The sequence below is a fragment of the Bos grunniens genome, chromosome 4 (assembly GCF_055505025.1).
Source record: "Bos grunniens cultivar Pamir isolate PY7600 chromosome 4, Bosgru_T2T1.0, whole genome shotgun sequence".
Classification (NCBI taxonomy): domain Eukaryota; kingdom Metazoa; phylum Chordata; class Mammalia; order Artiodactyla; family Bovidae; genus Bos; species Bos grunniens.
The window spans coordinates 13,392,393-13,410,871 of record NC_141168.1 but is presented as its reverse complement, the minus strand read 5'-3'; the positions used below and the strand labels follow the sequence as shown (position 1 = coordinate 13,410,871).

Genomic DNA, 18,479 nt, shown 5'->3' with positions numbered 1-18,479 from the left:
TCCGCAAAGAGGTGGCTGTTGAGTCCATGAGAGAGAAAATCAAGCACTTGGGTGGAGCAGGTTGTGCTGAGTGACCAGAACATGGCACACGGAACAGATTGGGAACACATGGCTGAGCTGTACAGATCAGAACTACCCTGGGGTGTGGAGAGACACCAATAAAATCCATTAGCAACCATTCCATTTAGTAAAAGAGAAGGCAAGCTTGCTGCAAAGGCTGAAAGGTAGAGCTTTAAAAGTATGTGGCTGAAATATCAGAGTTTTTAGCCTTCACAACTATATAAGCCAGTTCCCTAATTCCTATTCAACCATCCACCCCTCTCTCTCTCTGAAATTTGACGTTGCCAATGGTTGAACATTTCAAATGTACTAAAAGCCACTTAATTGTACACTTAAAATGGTTCAAATGGTAATTTTCATGGGAAATTTATCTCAATATTAAAATATAAAATTAGATATGCAAAATGAGCAAACAACAAAAAGTATGTAGCTGATAAAATACCATAATGTATATTATCTTCAAAGAAATATCTACTGGATGTCCAGAATATATGCATCCATGCGTGTGTCTAACTCTTTGGAACTCTATGGACTGTAGCCCACCAGGCTCCTCTCTCCATGGGATTTTCAAGGGAAGAATGCCGGAGTGGATTGCCATTTCTTCCTCCAGGGGATCTTCCCGACCCAGGGATCAACCTGACTCTCCTGAATCTCCTGCATTCTTTACCACTGAACCACCTGGAAAATCCCATCCAGAATATATATGTGCTAAAAATTAAAAGTACTCAAGATTGGAGGAGAGGGTGGTTAGTGACAGGAAAGAAAGGCAGGTCTTCCCCTTCTCCCCTTTGTACCCCTCAAGACACACAACATATCTGGATAAATGACCTGAAAAATCAAATGGATAATCACAGATGAAAAAAATTGAACTATTCCTTCTACCCACAAGCAGGAATCAGATGGGTCTTAACTACAATGAAGGAGTGCTTTACTAGGCTGCTGAAACCAATAATACTTTTTTTTTTTTTAATGCACCAAAGAAAGCCACCTAGTCGATCAGTGAGGTTATTTAATAACCACAGGAAATAAAGTGTAACTAGGGATAAAAAGAAGATAGATGATACATTTTTAGCTGATATCTGTCTCAGGGAAGACTTTAAGCAGCTCTCAACTCCCATGAGACCCACCATGACTCTTTTGAAGGATAAGATACAATAGGAGTCAAACTTCAGGATATTTTGAATGTATTTTCAGGCTGGATACAGATGACACCCTTGACAATATCAAGATGACACCTTTGGGAATAGTCAAAGAATTCAATTCTAGGTCACCAGAAGTCTTTGCTATGACTTGTCTAATTCCGCCGCTCTGTTAGGAATACACACCCATTAGAGCCCCGGTTTGTAACTGATGCTGAGCTTTTTAAAGTCGTGGAATCACATCAAACCTAGAGCAGATGAAAACTGGGGTTCCTGGGACATGATGGGCAGTCAAGGTCAGATGCCCACCTCTGTGTAATCTTAAGCATTTAAGGACAAACACTTAGGCACTCTGTTCCTCTGTTTTTCCTCATCTGTAAAATAGAGATAACCATAGGGCAGAGGACTCAAGGAGTGAAGCAATTAGCATAATGCTTGGCGCAGAGAAGTGCTTGGTGCGTGTGCACAGGAAATGGTTCTGCTACTGTTGTTCCCTGAGGACAGGGAAAATGGAACCAGGGAGGCCAGGAAAGATCAGAGCACACTGCAGGATGGCAGCACCAACCAAACCAGTATTGGCAAGGGTCTCGCTCCCTGTCATATAAGTAAACCTTGTCTGCAACATACCTGCTAAGGGTCTTTTCCAATGAGTCAGTTCTTTGCATCCAGTGGCGAAAGTATTGGAGCTTCAGCTTCAGCATCAGTCCTTCCAGGGAATATTCAGGGTTGATTTCTTTTAGGATTGACTGGTTTGATCTCTTTTTTGTCCAAGGGACTCCTGAAAGTTTTCTCTAGCACATTAGGAGGGGACTGAGAGAGGTTACAGAAAATTTAAAATTTGTTTATGAGACCCACAGTGATACTGGATTATTTGGAACCTTGGGGATTTGGGCATGCAAATCTAAAATCCAAAGCTCAGTTGGACTTTTGCCTTATTGCTTTGGTCACAGACAAAGCAATACAATGTAGAACAAACCAACCAAACACACACACAAAAGCAGCTTGTTTGAGTCAACAAAGTGCCATGTGACCCAGAACAGCTCTTTAAATCCAATAAAGTTTTGCCAAGATCTGATTTGTAAAAGGTCAGCCTGCAGGTTTATTAATGACACACAACGATGGATGCTTCACAGCACTCCGGAGGAGTTCAGTCCAGAGCTAAGGCAAGTCTAAGATGGAGCAAGACCCTCGCTGGTTCTCTCAGAGTTTGCTCAGGCTCATGTCCATTGAGTCAGTGATGCCATCCAACCATCTCATCCTCTGTCGCCCCCTTCTCCTCCTGCCTTCTATCTTTCCCAGCATCAGAGTCTTTTCCAAGGAGCTGGCTCTTTGCATCAGGTAGCCAAAACATTGGAGCTTCAGCATCAGTCCTTTCAGTGAATATTCAGGGTTGATTTCCTTTAAGACTGACTGGTTTGATCTCCTTGTAGTGCAGTGGACTCTCAAGAGCCTTCTCCAGCACCACAGTTCAAAAGCATCAGTTATTTGGTGCTCAGCCTTCTCTATGGTCTAGCTCTCACAGCTGTAGGTGACTACTGGAAAAACCATAGCTTTGACTAGATGGACTTTGTTGACAAAGGGATGTCTCTGCTTTTTGATACGCTGTTTAGGTTTGTCATACTTTTTCTTGTAAGGAGTAAGTGTCTTTTAATGTCATGGCTGCAGCCACCGTCCTCAGTGATTTTGGAGCCCAAGAAAATTATAGGAGTAGTAGAAAACAAAACTGGAAAGATGGATGGGGAATAACAAGCGTTTGGGGCACCAGGAAGAAGGGGGCGTGTTTTGAGCACCTGAAGCTGAAGGTTGATTTGGGGCTGGAGGAGGGAGGAGAATTTATTGGGGCAAAGGGAGGTGGGCCAGCGACCTGGAGGAGCTGTGATTGATAGTTTCACAGCCTATTTCAGGATTCTGGGCCAGGGATTGGAGGGCAGTTTGGGATCAAGGATCTGGGGTTTAAGGGGGCTCCAATATTGGGTGACGGCTCTCCTCTCTGGCAGATTGAGGCCTGGGAGCAGGAGCAGCTGGGCCAGCCTGTCTGTTTTGACTCTTGCTGTATTGACCAGTCCCCCTTCCAGCTGGTGGAGCAGACAACTCTGCACAAGGCAAGTCCTTGCCCAACGCCCACCCAGCAGGGCTTCCGGGAGGACGGGAAGGGGTGGGGCCACCATGCTGACCTTACCTAGCACTCTGTCCTCGTAGACCCACACCCTCTTCTCCCTCCTGGGCCTCCACCTTGCTTACGTGACCAGCATGGGGAAGCTGAGGGGTGTGCTGGCCCTGGAGGAGGTAAGAGCGACGTGTCTCCCCGTTGGAGTAGCAGTGGGAGGAAGGGTGAGGTGGGGAGGGGCTGGTTCTAACATCCAGGAGGTGGTCCGGATTTCCCACCTGTTTCTCACGCAGATACTGGAGGGGGTAGGGGGTGGCAGCCCCCCTATATTCTCAGGATGGCATGGGCTTGGAATGGGGGCACAGGGCCTGAGTCACGGTCTCATGGGTGTGCCGTGGTGGAGGGGTGTGAAAGAGCGGGCAGATGGGACGTGGCTGAAGGCGGCCTGGGGGTTGGGGACCGGGCGAAAGAGATCCTGGGTCAGGGCTCTTGAGATTTCACTGCTCTGCAGGTGAGGCTTTTTGTCCATTATGCCCCCGTTTTCCTTTTTCTGTCTTCTCCCTTCGATTCACCCCTGCCTCGCTATACCTTTCCCATTGCTTTTCCTTTGATTGTCCATTTCTCCACTGCTCCTGTCTTGTCTTCTTTCCTTCCCCGTGTCCTACCCTCTCTCCCCTTCCCTGTGCTCCCCAGCTGCAGAAGGCCATTGAGGGACACACCAAGTCTGGGGTGCAGCTCCGCCCCCCTCTTGCCAGCTTCCGGAGTACAACTTCCACTCGGAAGAACACTGGGGTCCCGCTCCCTCCTGCAGAGGGCTGGAGCCTGCCTGAGGATGGAGCTGGGGCCACTGGGGCAGGGGACGTGACCCCTGCCTCCCCAGAGACCCCCGTGCCATCCCCCTTCCCGGAGCGCCCCCTCTCCGGGGCTCCGGCCAAGGCAGAGAGCGAGCTGGAGGAGCTGGAGCTGGTGGAGGGGCCAGGGCCCGAGGAGGAGCTGGCCGACATCCTGCAGGGCCCCAGTCTGCGCTCCACGGACGAGGAGGATGGGGACGAACTGATTCTTTGACCTGCACTTCCTCACGAAGACTGTCCAGGAACCCAGGACAGTGCACACAGGGTGCACGTGTGGGAAAGTGTGCTTCCTAAAGCTGGTGGGCATCACATCAATACATGGCCTCTCCTGGGAGTTTTTAAAAATGTGATCCTTGGAGGAAGAACTGGAATTTGGGCAGGGGGTAGCCTTGGTCAGTCATTTGGGCCTTGCCCTCCCAACCCCAGATAGGCAGTGGATCTGTGTGAAGGGCCCCTGATATTCCATGGGCTTCCTGAGTTTGCCCGTGTGTGGGTGGGGAATACCTGCCTCTCCCGTGCATCCCCCACAACCCACCCTCCCCCGCCCCCAGTGTTCTTGTCCCAGTGCCTTCCCGGCCTTGCCCATCCTCCCATCAGTTCCCCAGGGGGTGGGTTAAGGGAGACCCAGGATGACTGTGGTCCTGCCTGTGGCATGCTGGAGGAGGAGATGGGACCACCTCATGGCCTCGTGGACTGATGGCCCTTGAATGTACTGGCAAACCATCCACAGCGCCTTCTCTCAGAGCCCTCCACCCTGTCCTCCACTTGCCCGAAGCCACTCCCTGAAATTTGCCTCCAGACTCTATTCTGGCTCCTACTAGAAAGTGACGTTGCTCAGTTGTGTCTGACTCTTTGTAACCCCATGGACTGTAGCCCTACCAGGCTCCTCTGTCCATGGAATTTTCCAGGTGAGAGTACTGGAGTGGGTTGCCATTTCCTTCTCCAGGGGATCTTCCCAACCCAGGGATCGAACCTGGGTCTCCCACACTGCAGGCAGATGCTTTACCATCTGAGCTCCCAGGGTCTGGCCTCAATTTCTCGGGCGGGAAAAGGCCATTCCTACTTCCCTCTCCGTCCTCCATTTAGGCAGTGAGACATGCATACAGAGCCTATTGGGGGAAGAGCCTAGAAGAGGGACGGTCACGGGAAGGCTCTGTGTATGGCTCAACAGTCACGCGGCCCTGATGGATTTATTTTACTCCCTCTGGCATCTCGAATTACAGCTTCCTCACCCTCCGGTTTCCAGGTCACTCCCTCTCCCACTGTCCTCCTTGATCTGTCCTGCCCGAGGGTCAGCTCTGTTCTTGAGCTGATCTAGCCGGGGCTTCTCCTGCCCAGACCCAAGGCTCAGGGCAGCTGGGCCACTGGTTCACCCCCACGCTTCTTCGGGGCTGGTCCTTTGTATTCCTCTCCTAGAGGTTCAGTGTTGAAATGGCCCAGCTCTTTGATGCCTCCGGCACTTGGGAAGTCAGAGACCCTTATCCTCCCCAAGCCAGTGACAGGGAGCCTGCCATTACCCTGCCTTCTCTGCAAGTGGTCCCAGGTGCTCTTGAATCCACCCCCAAGGCTTTCGTTGCTCCCTTCTTTTCAGTTCAGTTCAGCTGCTCAGTCGCGTCAGACTCTGCGACCCCATGGACTGCATGCAGCATGCCAGGCTTCCCTGTCCATCACCAACTCCCGGAGCCTACCGTTATGCCTCCTTTAATTCTTTAGTTGTGCCCATCCCTGGCATCCTCCTCCTTCCCGCCCCATGCCCAGCCTCCACCGCCCCCCAAATAAGACACTCATAGCCGAAGGTGCCACCACAGTGTTTAGTGCCATTGAACACAGCCTGGAACCATCTCCAGCAGGACACCCCTTCCGCCTCCCCAGGGCCGAGAGAGAGAGGCTGCAGCTGGGGAGGGGCCTAGCCGTGGGCCCTGGAGCCCCTGCTCCTGTGTGTATAATCTATAGTATTTATATATATATTTATATATAATTCTCTCTGTAATATATGTCATAGAATCTCTCTTGGGCCTGGGGTGGAAATGTCACATTAAGAAAACATGCTAAGACTGGCCATAAAAATGGATATTTCCCAGACCTGGAAGACGGAGTATGGGATGTACAGGTGGGGGGCGCGAGGAGAGGTAATAACTCATTCACCAAGATTCCCTCCTTAAGAGGAAGGTGTGGGGGTGGGGTGGGGGGCGATGGGGGGAGGGGAGGAATGGAAGATTGCGATTTTCCTTTAATAAAGTGAATTGAAAATGAAAGTGCACCCTCCCCACCAGAAGAAAATAATTTAGCAAGAGCAGTTTCATTCACAATGATATAAAGACAGCCCCATTCTGGGGGCTGTCCTAAAACGTGCTGCACAGCCTTTAACCCCAAAGAAAAAGCAACCCTCCCCCACCCCCAGCAGCCTCTTCCGGCACATGCCCCTCCCCTCCCCCTAAAATAGGCTACAAGCAAACCCCATGCACCCTGGCCCCCAGCACCAGAGAGGCAGTCCCTCCCTTGGAAGAATCTTAAGAGGGTCCCAGGCCGGCTCCTCGGGTTTTCTCCCTCTTCAGAGCAGAGGGGGAGCTGCTTGCAAAGTGCAGACCCCGCCCCACGAGACCTCTGGTCTGCAGTGTTGCCAACGCCCCGCAGAGGCTGAGCCCCACCCCCGCTCACGCTCACATCTGAACTCTACTAGAGTCCTTCAGAGTTTTAGCCATCTTTTGGCAGGACTGGCAGGGACCGCTGGGCTTCCTCAGGGAAGGAGGAAGGAGAGAACGCTGCTTTAGATGACCTTTCCTGACTCCACAGGGCCCTGAGCGGAAAAGGAACTGTTGATGAATGAACCCGCTCCCTGGACTGGATGTCCCCTGCGGTCTGGGGGTGGAAGATGGGGCACGAAGCGGGTCAGAGTAAAGAGAAAAGGATGATGCCTTAGAGAGAGGGCAGGGTGCACAAGGTGAGGAAACAGGGACCCCTTGAGAGGAGGAAACCGTGACCCTCAAAACCCCAAGGACCTGCAACAGTGGGTGCAGGGTGGGGCCAGCAATGTCCGGTCACATGATCACACACAACCCGTAACCGCTTTGGATGAGGTGTGATCACCTACCTGGGCTCACCCTGCTCACCCGTTTCCTCCAGGAACCACGCCCTCGGAGGGTGGCCATCCTCCCCTCCCCCAGAAGATGTGGGACGTGGCCTCGGTTGCATTTCAGGGGCACGTGTGTATGACAGTAGGGGCTTGATGGGAGGCAGGGTCATACATGGACGGAGCCACCCCAGCGCTCAGCTGCCTCATTCTGCAGCCGGGGCGGGGGTGGACTCTCCACTCTACCCTTCAACCCAACCCCTGTCATCAGGCTCTGTGACATTAGTCCTGGGGCTTCACCGGCTGCCCAGAGGTTCCCCCCCAACCCCCACCCCCACCCCAGAATGGCGAGTCAGTGTGGGAGGGCAAGCAGTTTCAGGGGCTTATGCCTCATTGTAAACCATACTGGAAGGAAGAATACCTGGTCCTCCTCTCTTCCTCCGCAGGTCTGGGGAGGGAGGGGGGACACCTGTGAAGTCCTCCTGGGAGGAGGTGAGGAGGGGCAAAGGGAGCCAAGCACCCTCACTGCTCCTCAGCTAACACCAACCCCCCTCCCCCGCCCCAATCAGGGGGGTGCCTGACAGCACCAGACCCCTCCCTCCACCCGCACTCAACCCTGAGTCCCCAAGAAGTTATAAAAATGTAGAAAAGGCAAAGAGAAAAGTGTAAACAGCTCCAGAGAATTAGGGCTGGATGGAGGGAGGCAGCTTCATGCTTCCTGTCTGGCCAGGACACCAGCATTCCGCGTCTCCCCTTGGGTGGGGGGCGGGCCGGGGCTCCCAGAGCAGGGGATGGAAGAAGGCAGAAAAAGGGAAAAAGAGCTGGAGCAGCCAGCCTTGGTGGGGGTCCTTTCCCAGGTCCGTGGGGTCCTCTGTTCACCTACTGGATATACTCAAGATCTGAAAGCACGTGGCCCGTGTTTGTCCCTGGTCTCACCAATGACCACCGGGCCCCTGTGCGTCCCAGCTGCCATGTCCACCGCCTCTGCGACCCCTCATCTCTGAAGCCAAGTTACCTCTGAGGGTAGACTCTCCACTCTCCAAGGAGACGTGGTCTGTACATTGCTTCCCCCCCGCCCCGGGTCCATCGAACCACATCCAACAGCCCCGCAGGTCCGTGCCTCATAGGAGGGCTGAGCCTGGGCCACAGCCAGAGAAAAGAGTCGGGAAGAGCGAGAGTGACGTGGAGAAAGGAGGCCTTCAGACAGCCACAGTGGAGGCTTCTGGAAGACGAGATCAGAGAGCAGAGAACGGCGATCCAGGGCACGGCGCTCCTGTGCTCGGGATGCACACGGGGGCTCCGCTGCCGCAGACCCAGAAGCCCGCAGGCAAGCGAAGTTCCGGGCCATCTCGGTTGCCCGGGCCTCAATTCCTGGACCTGTGGTCTCTACAGCATAAGCCCGGATAAAATTCCACCCCGGCCCTCCGTTTTGCTGGCGAGGACGCCTGGGCTCATCAGCGTCTTCTTGCCCAGGTTTCAGGCGCGCTGCTGGGGGAAGGAGGAAGGTGTGGTTGCAGCCAGACCCCTCAGGCGGGAGTGGACGGCTGGGTGAGAAGTGGGAGGAAGCTAGTTGTTGGCCTCGCCTTCCTCCTCATCAAAGGACTGCACGCCTGAGGATGTGACGTCAGACACCTTCCGGCTGAGAGCGGTGGACATCTCGGGGTCCTCGCGTGGGGAGAGGGACTCCAGGTCCCGGCACCCCGCATCTTCTTCCTCTTCAGGGGCCAGCGGCCTCTTCTCCTCCTCGGCGGGGCCCCTGGCCAGGTCCACCCCGCCCACCCCTGGAGCCCAGTCAGTGTCTCCCCCCAGCAAAGAGGACGGCTCCTGAGCAGAGTATCCCGAAGCAGGTTGGGAAGGTCCCATTTCATGCAGGCTAGGCTGTGAGTCACCAAATGCAGGCCCGAGATAGGATCCTGTGGCCGGAGAGGCAATGAGGGACTGGTCGCTGGCTTCCCAGGCATCCGATGACCCCAGACAGTACATGCCCTGGGACACATAGGAATGAGGCCAGCCATCCATCGGGGCTTGAGCGAGCGCATCTGGAAAGAGAATCAGGAAGGTTGGTGGGGTCCCAGAACATCATCAAAGGCAGCGACAGCAGCACAGAGAATTGAGATGGGGGTGGGATGTGGCAGGCAATAGGAAAGCTGATGTGAACACAAAGCCTTAGAGATGAATGGAGGTGGCCTCTGGGGTTGGATTCTGGAACCGGTCCTCACCCTGACTCTCCATCAGCTCCTGGTAGTTGTCACTGTAGTTGCAGCCCAGTGTTTCCTGGGTGGAGTTGACACTCATGTCCTCACCATCCATGGAAGACCAGGCCATGAGAGTGGCCTCCGAGATAGCAAACTGTTCCATGACACCTGGGAGAAGAAAGGTAGTTGGCACAAGACACCTCCAGGAAGCTTAGACACATGCCTGGGGAGGGAGCATCAGTGCGGTGCTGTTCAACAGGAATATAACACGAGTCATTTGTGCAATTTAAAATTGCTGCTGCTACTAAGTCGCTTCAGTTGTGTCCGTCTCTATGTGACCCCATAGACGGCAGCCCACCAGGCTCCCCCGTCCCTGGGAGTCTCCAGGCAAGAACACTGGAGTGGGTTGCCATTTCCTTCTCCAATGCATGAAAGTAAAAAGTGAAAGTAAAGATGCTCAGTCGTGTCCAACTCTTAGTGACCCCATGGACTGCAGCCTACCAGGCTCCTCTGTCCAGGGATTTTCCAGGCAAGAGTACTGGAGTGGGTTGCCATTGCCTTCTCCCTTAAAACTGTCTAGTAGTCATGTTAAAATGAAACAGGTAAAATGAATTTTAATAATACATCTTTAACCTAATCTATATAAAACTGTCATTTCAATGTATAATCCGTATACAAATTATTGAGATATTTTACGTTCTTTTATTCACACAAAGTCTTTGAAATCCAGTCGATATTCTGCACTTATGGCACGTCTCCGTTTGGACTAGCCGCATTTCAATTCTCAGCCACATATGGCCAGCAGCTACTGTATCGGACAGCAGTTTTTGTATATGCCCTAAAACAAGGCAAAATCATGGGTGACTTCCCAGGTCAGACTTAGAATTCCTAGGGGAAAGAGTTGGGGGGTCTTCTGGTGAGGTATCATAAGGGATTAAAATTGAGGATTTCCAGAAGTTTATCTTCAGAATTTTTTAGGAATGGTAGCTAGTGCTAGGTAGTCAAGGCCAGAGGAATCTAAATGGGAGGGATTGTAGGTCTACAGTGGTATCAGGCTGAAAGTTTAAGGTCTGGGACGGCAAGGGAGCGGGAACAGAGTAATGAAGGTGCATAGACTTGGGGTTCCCATGCTAGTCAAAGCCATGAGTAAGTTGAAGCTTACTTTGCTAGCTGCCCTGCATTACCCTCTACCTGTTCATGTCCCCTCCCCACTGGTATTTCATCTGCCATGAACACCACCAGAGCTTTTCCTGAAGTATCTCATTGAGATCTGCCACCAAGGCTTGGCCAATATTGATGTTATTTAGTTGCTAAGTTGTGTCCAACTCTTTTGCGATCCCATGGACTATAGCCCACCAGGCTCCTCTGTCCATGGGATTTCCCAGGTAAAAACACTGGAGTGGATTGCCATTTCCTCCTCTAGGGGGGCTCTTCCCCATCTAGCGATCGAACCCATGTCTCCTGCAAAGGCAGGATTCTTTACCTCTGAGCCACCAGGGATGCCCCTGCTGAGTGTTGTAAGTACATCATATGCCTGCCTCCTACCTCTCCTGAATAAAAGCTCTTCTGTACACACCCTCTCCTCACCTAGGTCCCTTGATCTTCTGGTTGTTGAACAAGTAAGTTGTCTGTAAGTGAATCCATGACAGCAAAGTGCTGATGGGCAAAGGCTAGAAGAGAACCCCAAGGCTTTTCTTTCTTTTTCATCATAAAACATAAGTAGACACAGAGACTATTGAAGTCTAAGGCCCCTGCTTTATTTTTCCCCTGTAAGAGGGAATCCAGAGATTGGACAGTCCTACCATGTGGGAGAGATGGCATCAGGTGGACCCACAATCTCATGTTAATTTTCCTCAACTTCTGAGATGATAATAAAAAATAAGTTTGAGGGACTTCCCTGGTAGTCCAGTGGCTAAGACTCCGCACTCCCAATGCAAGGGTCTGGGGTTCAATCTCTGGGAACTAAAATCCCACATGCCACAATCTAAGACCCAGTGCAGCCAAATAAATAAACAAATATTAAAGAAAAAGTTTGAGAGCCCTTATCAGAACGAACAAGTCAGAGTCCTTGAAATTCGAGCTAGCTGGGAAATGAAGTCTGATGGTCATCATATGGACAGAGTCAGTCCTACCACAGGGGACCAGGTTGAAGAGTGGGCCTTGGCCATCCTGAAAATGTGTCTCTCGAGGGGCTGGAGAATAAGTACCTGCGAGGAAACGGGCCTCCTTCTCGCCGTCACTGAGGTCGGAGTAGGCATCTGTGTCTCTGCGGACGGCCTCGTGGCTGTGCTGCGGCTGGATGGCTGGTGTCTTCCCCCAGCCTTGCCACTCAATCATGTGGGCCACCCGGCCCTGCCCCATGGCTGTGGGCTTTGTCACGTGGTCCTTCATGCTTCTCGAAATCCCTGAGGGGCCAGACATTCCCCACGTCCTCCAGAACATCACACAATAGCCATACCAGGTTCCCTCCGAACCCCGTTATCCCCACCCTAGCCCCATGGGATGCTGTCTCATGAAAAGGGCAGGTGATGCCCTGCTGCTACTGCTGCTAAGTCACTTCAGTCGTGTCCGACTCTGTGTGACCCCATAGACGGCAGCCCACCAGGCTCCCCCGTCCCTGGGATTCTCCAGGCAAGAACACTGGAGTAGGTTGCCATTTCCTTCTCCAATGCATGAAAGTGAAAAGTGAAAGTGAAGTCACTCAGTCATGTTCGACTCTTCATGACCCCATGGACTGCAGCCTACCAGGCTCCTCCATCCATGGGATTTTCCAGGCAAGAGTATTGGAGTGGGTTGCCATTGCCTTCTCAGGTTATGCCCTGCTACTGCTAAGTCACTTCAGTCGTGTCTGACTCTGTGCGACCCCATAGACAGCAGCCCACCAGGCTCCCCCGTCCCTGGGAGTCTCCAGGCAAGAACACTGGAGTGGGTTGCCATTTCCTTCTCCAATGCATGAAAGTGAAAAGTGAAAGTGAAGTTGCTCAGTCGTGTCCGACTCTGTGCGACCCCATGGACTGCCGCCTATCAGGCTCCTCCATCCATGGGATTTTCCAGGCAAGAGTACTGGAGTGGAGTGCCATTGCCTTCTCCGAGGTTATGCCCTAGGACACCGTATATGAGGGGGGGTCTGGAGGGTTGGAGGGGCTTGACAGAAAAGGCAAACAGGCCCGGAATATGGGGATAAGGGTGTGTTTTCCAGGCCTGAAGCGGCAGGGAGTCTGAGGCCAGGAGCCCACAGGTAGTGTTCTGTCTGAAAGCATCCCCAGGTGGGGAGTCTCACCTGAGAACGATGACTTGGCCAGGGCCCCAATGCCATAGGCGTTCGAGTTTCGCTTAAGCTTCGGAAGGATGGAAGTGGTGTCCTCCATGGAGAGCTGGGAGGGGGACGTGGGAGATGGGGCAGAGGGATAAGAAAGTATGGGATGCTTGTATGTTCAGGAGGAAGGATCTGAGCTAGGACGGGTGATAGGAAACCCTGATACCCAGGAAGCCCACCTCCAAACTGCTCTTGGAAGTTTGGGGGTTCGTAAAGAACGTGAGGGCTTCCAGGGCCCATTGGAACCAGGGAGCTCTGTGTTCTATGGCAGGCCTATGGGAGAGGAGTTATGGGGGAGGAGGATGTCGGGGGTGGAGGGAGCTGCACTCACATTGATGCCATCCCAGGAGAAGTCTGTCCGGGTTTGCTGCAAGGAGAAGAGGAGAGGGGGTGGGTACCCAGGGCACTTCCTCAGAGGGCCTTCCGGAAGTGTGTGAAGTAGGCAGGGCTTTTCTGAGAGTCACACCGGGAACTTGGGGTCTCAGTATGGAGCATTGGGCTTGTACTTGAGGAACAGAGGAGGAACATTCTGTGAAAGGGTCAGTCTGGGAGTGGGTCTGGGATGTTATCCTGGAATTCAGGAAGATGGCTGAAGGACCGGGTTTATGCGTGGTGGTTCCGGGGTCTTTGTGAGCTCTTTCGGGAAGGCAGCTGAGCACAGGAGTTGGGGGAGGCTCACCTCGGTGGATGGCCGGTGAAGGCTGCTACCGTGCAGCGAGCTGGTGCTGTCCATGTTGATTTGGTCCACATCCTTCAGGCCCTTCCAATCCACGGCAATCACCTCATTTCCTGCGATGGCCAGATGGTGACTTGCGTCCCTTTTACCCCCTGTGCCCACCCCTATGGCCCCTCATTATTCTCTTCCTGCAGAATTCTGATGCCACAAGTGGGGGGCCAGCCCCCCCTCCCCTCCCACAACCACTCTCTCTTCCGATTGCCTAGTCCCCTCTACACCTCCCCTCACCCCCAGTTTTTGGCACGAGAGATAACAACGCTGAGCTCAGTCAAGAACAGCACACTTAGGAAAAGTGTCCCATGAGCTTATTTGTTGCTCTTGTTTAAATGGAAGGGCCAGTGGCTAGGTTTTAGCCGGAAAACAGTCCTCCATTCTGTCCCAAGGGATCTCTGAGGGTTTCTTTATGGGAGTGCCTGGGTTCTGTACTTTTCCTCTATTAGGTCTCTACAAACAATGGCAGAACTTTTCCGAGGCCAAGCTTCCCTCCGTGTTGGCTTTATTACATGTGAGGTGGAAGGACTGCATCTTCCCTGGTGGACCCTCAATGGGAGCTGGTGGATTTGTATGAGAGGAAGGAGATTTGGTGGGGATAGAGGTGAGAGCTGGGTGTGTTCACCTAGAAGCAATGAGAGCAGAGAAGCAAAGAGATGGGATCATTCTACCTGACTGTGGGAGACACAGGCTAAATGAAAGAGGAGAGAGAGCAGGGGACTTTGAAAAACAGAAACTAAGGGAACAGGAATTCAGGTCCGAGTGAAGACAAAAGACAATGGGAGGGAGTGGATGGGGTTTGAGGACTCTTAGTACATGGAGGCTGCTGGTGTGAGGGCAGGGTGTGCCTCCTGGAAGGCTTGGGGAAGAATCACTTGGGTGGTAGATGCTGGGCATTCAAGCATAAAGTTTTCTGATTCGGAGTTTAGGATTAGGGGTCCACTCTTGAGAAGAGGGGAATTGAATGTGATCTTGGGCGGCAGCAGGAGGTACTGGGCGTGTAAGGATGACATAGATGCTGCAAGCGGAAGCACTGTGGTTGACAGGTCTGAGAGAGGAAGGACCCCTACAAAGCGGGCATTTTCTCCCTGGGGCTACAGGCGAATGGTGCCACGGGTCAGAGCACAGGAGGTGGCTGGGAGGGAACGGGAAAGACGGACGTCTGGGCGAACAGAGCGGGAATGGGGCAGGCAGGGAACCACCTCTGAGGGGAAGGGAGATGGGGAGGACAGAGTGGGAGAGAGGGGTTGAGGGGAGGTGGCCTTTGCAAGAGAGGGAGAGCTGAGTCAGAGCCGCGGGGGGCAGGGAGGGGGAGGGAAAGAACCCCGAGCAGAGGTGAAAGCAGAGCGGGGCGGGGGGCGGGGGGGTGGTGGTAATCCATGGGAATATATCCGGTCTCAGAGAAATCAGGCTTTTGGAGAGTGAGTTCGTTTGCAATAATAATACGAATTATTCTCTCAGCCTAAGATCACTGGGGCATGCAGGCGGGAGAAATTGGGAGTTGCAAAAATTAGGGGGTTGGGGACAGGGTTGGATCAATCTGTTGAGCTGTGAGAGTGGAGTGGGTGCACGGGGTAGGGGAGAAGGGGTGGTAGCAAGGCAGAGGGGAGAAGTCTTAGGAGGCGCCTCGCTTCCTTCCTCAAGCCAAAGGTAAATAAAGAGCCGGCCCCGCCCCGCCAGCCCCGCCGACAGGTGCAGTCGGGTCCCCGGTTCCCTCCGCCGCCGGCCCCACCCTCCGGGGAGCCGGCTTCCGACCCTTCTCCGGCCCTCTAACAGCCCCCCGCCTCCTCCGATGTCCCCGGCTCGTCCCCTCTACCCCAGCCCAGCGCGGCCCCATTCCCTCCGGGCGTGGAACCCGTCGCCCTCCCGGAGGCACCAGGCTCATCCCGCCCCCGCCCCGGAGGGAAAATGCACGTGAACAAAGCAAATCGGGGGAGGCAGGGACGACAGAAAAAGGCAACGGAGAAGGAAAGAGATGGGGGCAAAACATCCAAGCCGGATGGAGGCGGGGTGCGGTGGGTGGATGGGTTGGGGGGCGAGTGCGAAGGAGACTCGGGGCTGAGACTGAGGCTGGGGGGTCCTTCCAAGGGGGGGCTGCTCCGGACACGGAGTGGGGCGAGGAGGCGCTGGGGAAGGCAGGGCCTGGAGGTGGAGGTTGCGGGGACGGGAGAGTAGGGGAGAGCCACGGAGAGGATGCCGGTGGGGGTATGATGGAGAGGGACCGCGCCTGGAGGAGGGCGACGGAAGGAAGCTAGAGGGAGACGGATGCAAAGAGCCCTGAGGGATGCAAGCCCAGGAGGCGCGCGCGAGGAGAGCGAGGAGAGATGAAGGCAAGGACCGCGAGGGCTCGGAGGGAAAGTGAGGAAGCGAGGCCGGACCGGGCGGGTGCGGAGAGAGGGATCCCGGGGAGGGGCGCGGGGCGCGGTGGGGGAGGGGGCCGGAGGACCGGGCCGGGCCGAGACCTGCCTCCGCCCGCGCCCGCGCCGCCGCGGTACCCACCCACGGTCCGGGAGCCGATGCAGCCCATGGCTCCGGGCCTCCAGGCCGGGCCCTCACCGACGCGGGGCGGGCGCCGGGGGGAGCACCGGGAGCCGCGCCGCCGCCCCAGCCGCTCTGCAGCGCCGCGGCCGTCTCCGCTCGGCTCCGCTCCCCCCTCCCCTCTCCATCCCTCCCCGCGGCAGCCTCCGTCGCCGCCGCCGCCGCCGCCGCCGCCGCCTGGCTCCCCCGCCCCGGCTCGGCTCGCGGCGGCGGGGAGGGGGCGGCCCGGGGATTGGCTGCGCCGGCGCCTCCCGGCCCTTCCCCCGACCCCGCCGCTGCACTCCCAGCCGCGCTCCCTGGGGGAGCCTCGCCGCCGCTTCCCTCCCTCGCCCTTCTCCAGCCCCGCGCGAGGGACTGCTCGCCGGGTTCCCGCTGGGCTCGGGGCGGGGTGGAGAGGGGAGGCTGGTGGAAACCCGGAGGATACCCGCCCGGGGTCTCACGAGCCGGGTGGAGAGCCCCGGGCCCACCCTTCGAATCTGGGGGATTGATTTTGAGGGTCGAGCTTGGGGATGCCTAGAGAGAAAGTGGAATGAGAATAAAGCCTGGATTTATTGGGCCTTGGCCGCCAAATTCCGCAAACACTTGTTTTCTTCCCGGGGTGGCCTCGGGGACAAATGGGAGCGTGGTTGGACGCGGTTGGAGCTTCCTGTTCGCTGCTTTATGCGCCCGAACAGATCGCGAAGTCTTTGCAAGCGGATCGCGTGTTAGACTTCCCAGGGCTCGGCGCTCGCGGGAAAAGTCGGGCATGCGGGGACGGTGCAGATGACCTAACTCCAGGTCTGATTGGGGAGGGGGAAATAGAAGATCCTTCAGTCCCATCTCCAGGGAAATAAAAATGTCAGGACTCGAGGCTAGCTAGAAGACAGTTTTATATCCAATGTAACTTTTCTGAGCCATGGTCTTCTCTGACAGATGAGCACAACCGTGTCAGAGGCGGTCAAGAGCCCGGAGGATTGAGGTCTGGCTGGTGGGGTCGGGTGAAGTAGGTACTGAGGGCTTCCTGGGTGACAAGGGTCAGTGGGCACTATAGTTACAGCAGGGAAGAAGTGGAGTCCAGAAAAGTCACAGGAGAAAGGAAGGAGAGACCCGTTTATGTAAGCCCAGCTCGGCGAGCACGAGCACAAATGTCAGAAGCAAATGCTAACCCAGGCTCGGCTTTCATGTGCCTCCTGAGGTTGAACAGGGAGCAGGGCAGTGGACCAGGGGACTCTGGTGTGGGCACGGGACAGGGAGAGAGACCAAGGCTCATGGGGACAACCTTTTAAGCTTTAACTGTGAATCAGAAGCGAACCGTTAGTGTGATAACCACTATGTTCTGTGGAATCCCAGATGAGAGAGAGGGGGAAAGATACTAATAACTGCAGATCTGGGAGATAGGATGATGGAGACGGAACTGATCTTTGGTCTCTGTGCATGAAGAAATAAACCAGATCTACATCTCTAGAACCACAAAAGAGAAGACAGAACAGTGGTCAGTAGGCTTAGATTTTAATCGCCTTGGGTGTTTTGTGGCAAGATTTGCTATCTTAGTTTGACAGTGGAGGGAATTAGAAAGTATTTCCCCCCGGTCAGCTTTTGTTGGTTATACACAAGAAGGACAAAGTGGATTTTGCTCTCCGGAAGTATAATGTCTAGCTGCAAAGGAAAGAAAATAGAAAGATGGTTTAAAAAAAAAAAAAAGATGAAGAAACAGCCTCCATTACTGTAGTAATGCTCGCAAACCCCTGTTGTTTGAGCAAAGAAAGCACTGACTCTCCAGGTCAGAAGTCATGAACCAGGTGGCCAGCTCTGCTTTCGCCTTCTCACCTGAAGCTGTCCTTCCCTTGGAGTGCTTTCTGATTCTACTATTCTCATCAGTCCTCTGGTCCAAACATGGATACAAGCCTGGGTGCCCTTAGCACAGTTGCATAAGGTTGCTGTTGTTCAGTCACTAAGTCGTGTTTGACCCTTCCCAACCTCATGGACTGCAGCATGCCAGGTTTCCCTGTCCTTCACTATCTCCTGGAGTTTGCTCAAACTCATGCGCATTGAGTTGGTGATGCTATCTAACCATCTTGTCCTCTGCCACTCCCTTCTCTTTTTGCCTCCAATGTTTCCCAGCATCAAGGTCTTTTCCAATGAGTTGGCTCTTTGCAGCAGGTGGCCAAAGTACTGGAGCTTCAGCTTGAGCATCAGTCCTTCCGATGAATATTCAGGGTTGATTATTTAAATCAAGTCAACTCTAAGTCTTGATGATTTAGTCCCATCCTATATTCTGTCTTAAAGGTGTTTCCAGCATCAGAGAAAAGGAATCTATCAGAGGCACAACACTAATACGCTTCCTTCCTTCTTCTTGTACTGAATCATCTTACTTCTCACCATTTAAAGACATTTTCCCAGTCTCTTTGCCATCTTCTGAGCCAAGGTCAAAGACTCTAGTTCTGTTATGAACAGGAACAACCTTTCTGGAGGACAATTTGACAGTGCAGATCAAAAA

General features: G+C 54.0%; 2 protein-coding genes across 4 annotated transcripts in view; one reads left to right on the top strand and one right to left on the bottom strand.

Moving 5' to 3' along the window:
* CLCN1 (chloride voltage-gated channel 1) overlaps positions 1-6,412 on the top strand; it is a 38,592-nt gene extending 32,180 nt beyond the window's left edge. For both annotated transcript variants that reach the window (XM_086398313.1, XM_086398314.1), the window contains 3 exons: positions 3,197-3,301; positions 3,399-3,485; positions 4,000-6,412. In XM_086398313.1, the coding sequence (XP_086254439.1) occupies positions 3,197-3,301; positions 3,399-3,485; positions 4,000-4,371 (564 nt within the window). In that variant the 3' untranslated portion in view covers positions 4,372-6,412. The remainder of the gene's footprint in view (positions 1-3,196; positions 3,302-3,398; positions 3,486-3,999) is intronic.
* A 1,464-nt stretch (positions 6,413-7,876) lies between these two features.
* On the bottom strand, positions 7,877-16,223 carry FAM131B (family with sequence similarity 131 member B). 2 transcript variants are annotated; one of them, XM_086398316.1, is made up of 7 exons: positions 15,965-16,223; positions 13,418-13,527; positions 13,070-13,105; positions 12,703-12,796; positions 11,630-11,827; positions 9,447-9,590; positions 7,877-9,266 (listed from the first exon to the last, which is right to left on the bottom strand). In XM_086398316.1, exons 1-7 carry the CDS (start codon positions 15,990-15,992, stop codon positions 8,794-8,796), a joined length of 1,083 nt encoding a protein of 360 aa, XP_086254442.1. In that variant the 5' UTR covers positions 15,993-16,223; the 3' UTR covers positions 7,877-8,793. The 2 variants fall into 2 exon arrangements, with proteins under 2 accessions (XP_086254442.1, XP_086254441.1); XM_086398315.1 differs by lacking the exon at positions 15,965-16,223 and adding an exon at positions 13,978-14,082.
* Positions 16,224-18,479: the final 2,256 nt, after the last annotated feature.

Coding starts and splice junctions, on each gene's coding strand:
- FAM131B (XM_086398316.1), bottom strand. CDS start 15,992: ATGGGCTGCATCGGCTCCCGGACCGTGG. Junction 12,797..13,069: donor TCTCCTGGGATGGCATCAAT/GTGAGTGCAGCT, acceptor TCCCCCTCCCAG/CTCTCCATGGAGGACACCAC. Junction 9,591..11,629: donor GGAGGCCCGTTTCCTCGCAG/GTACTTATTCTC, acceptor TTCTTCTCCCAG/GTGTCATGGAACAGTTTGCT.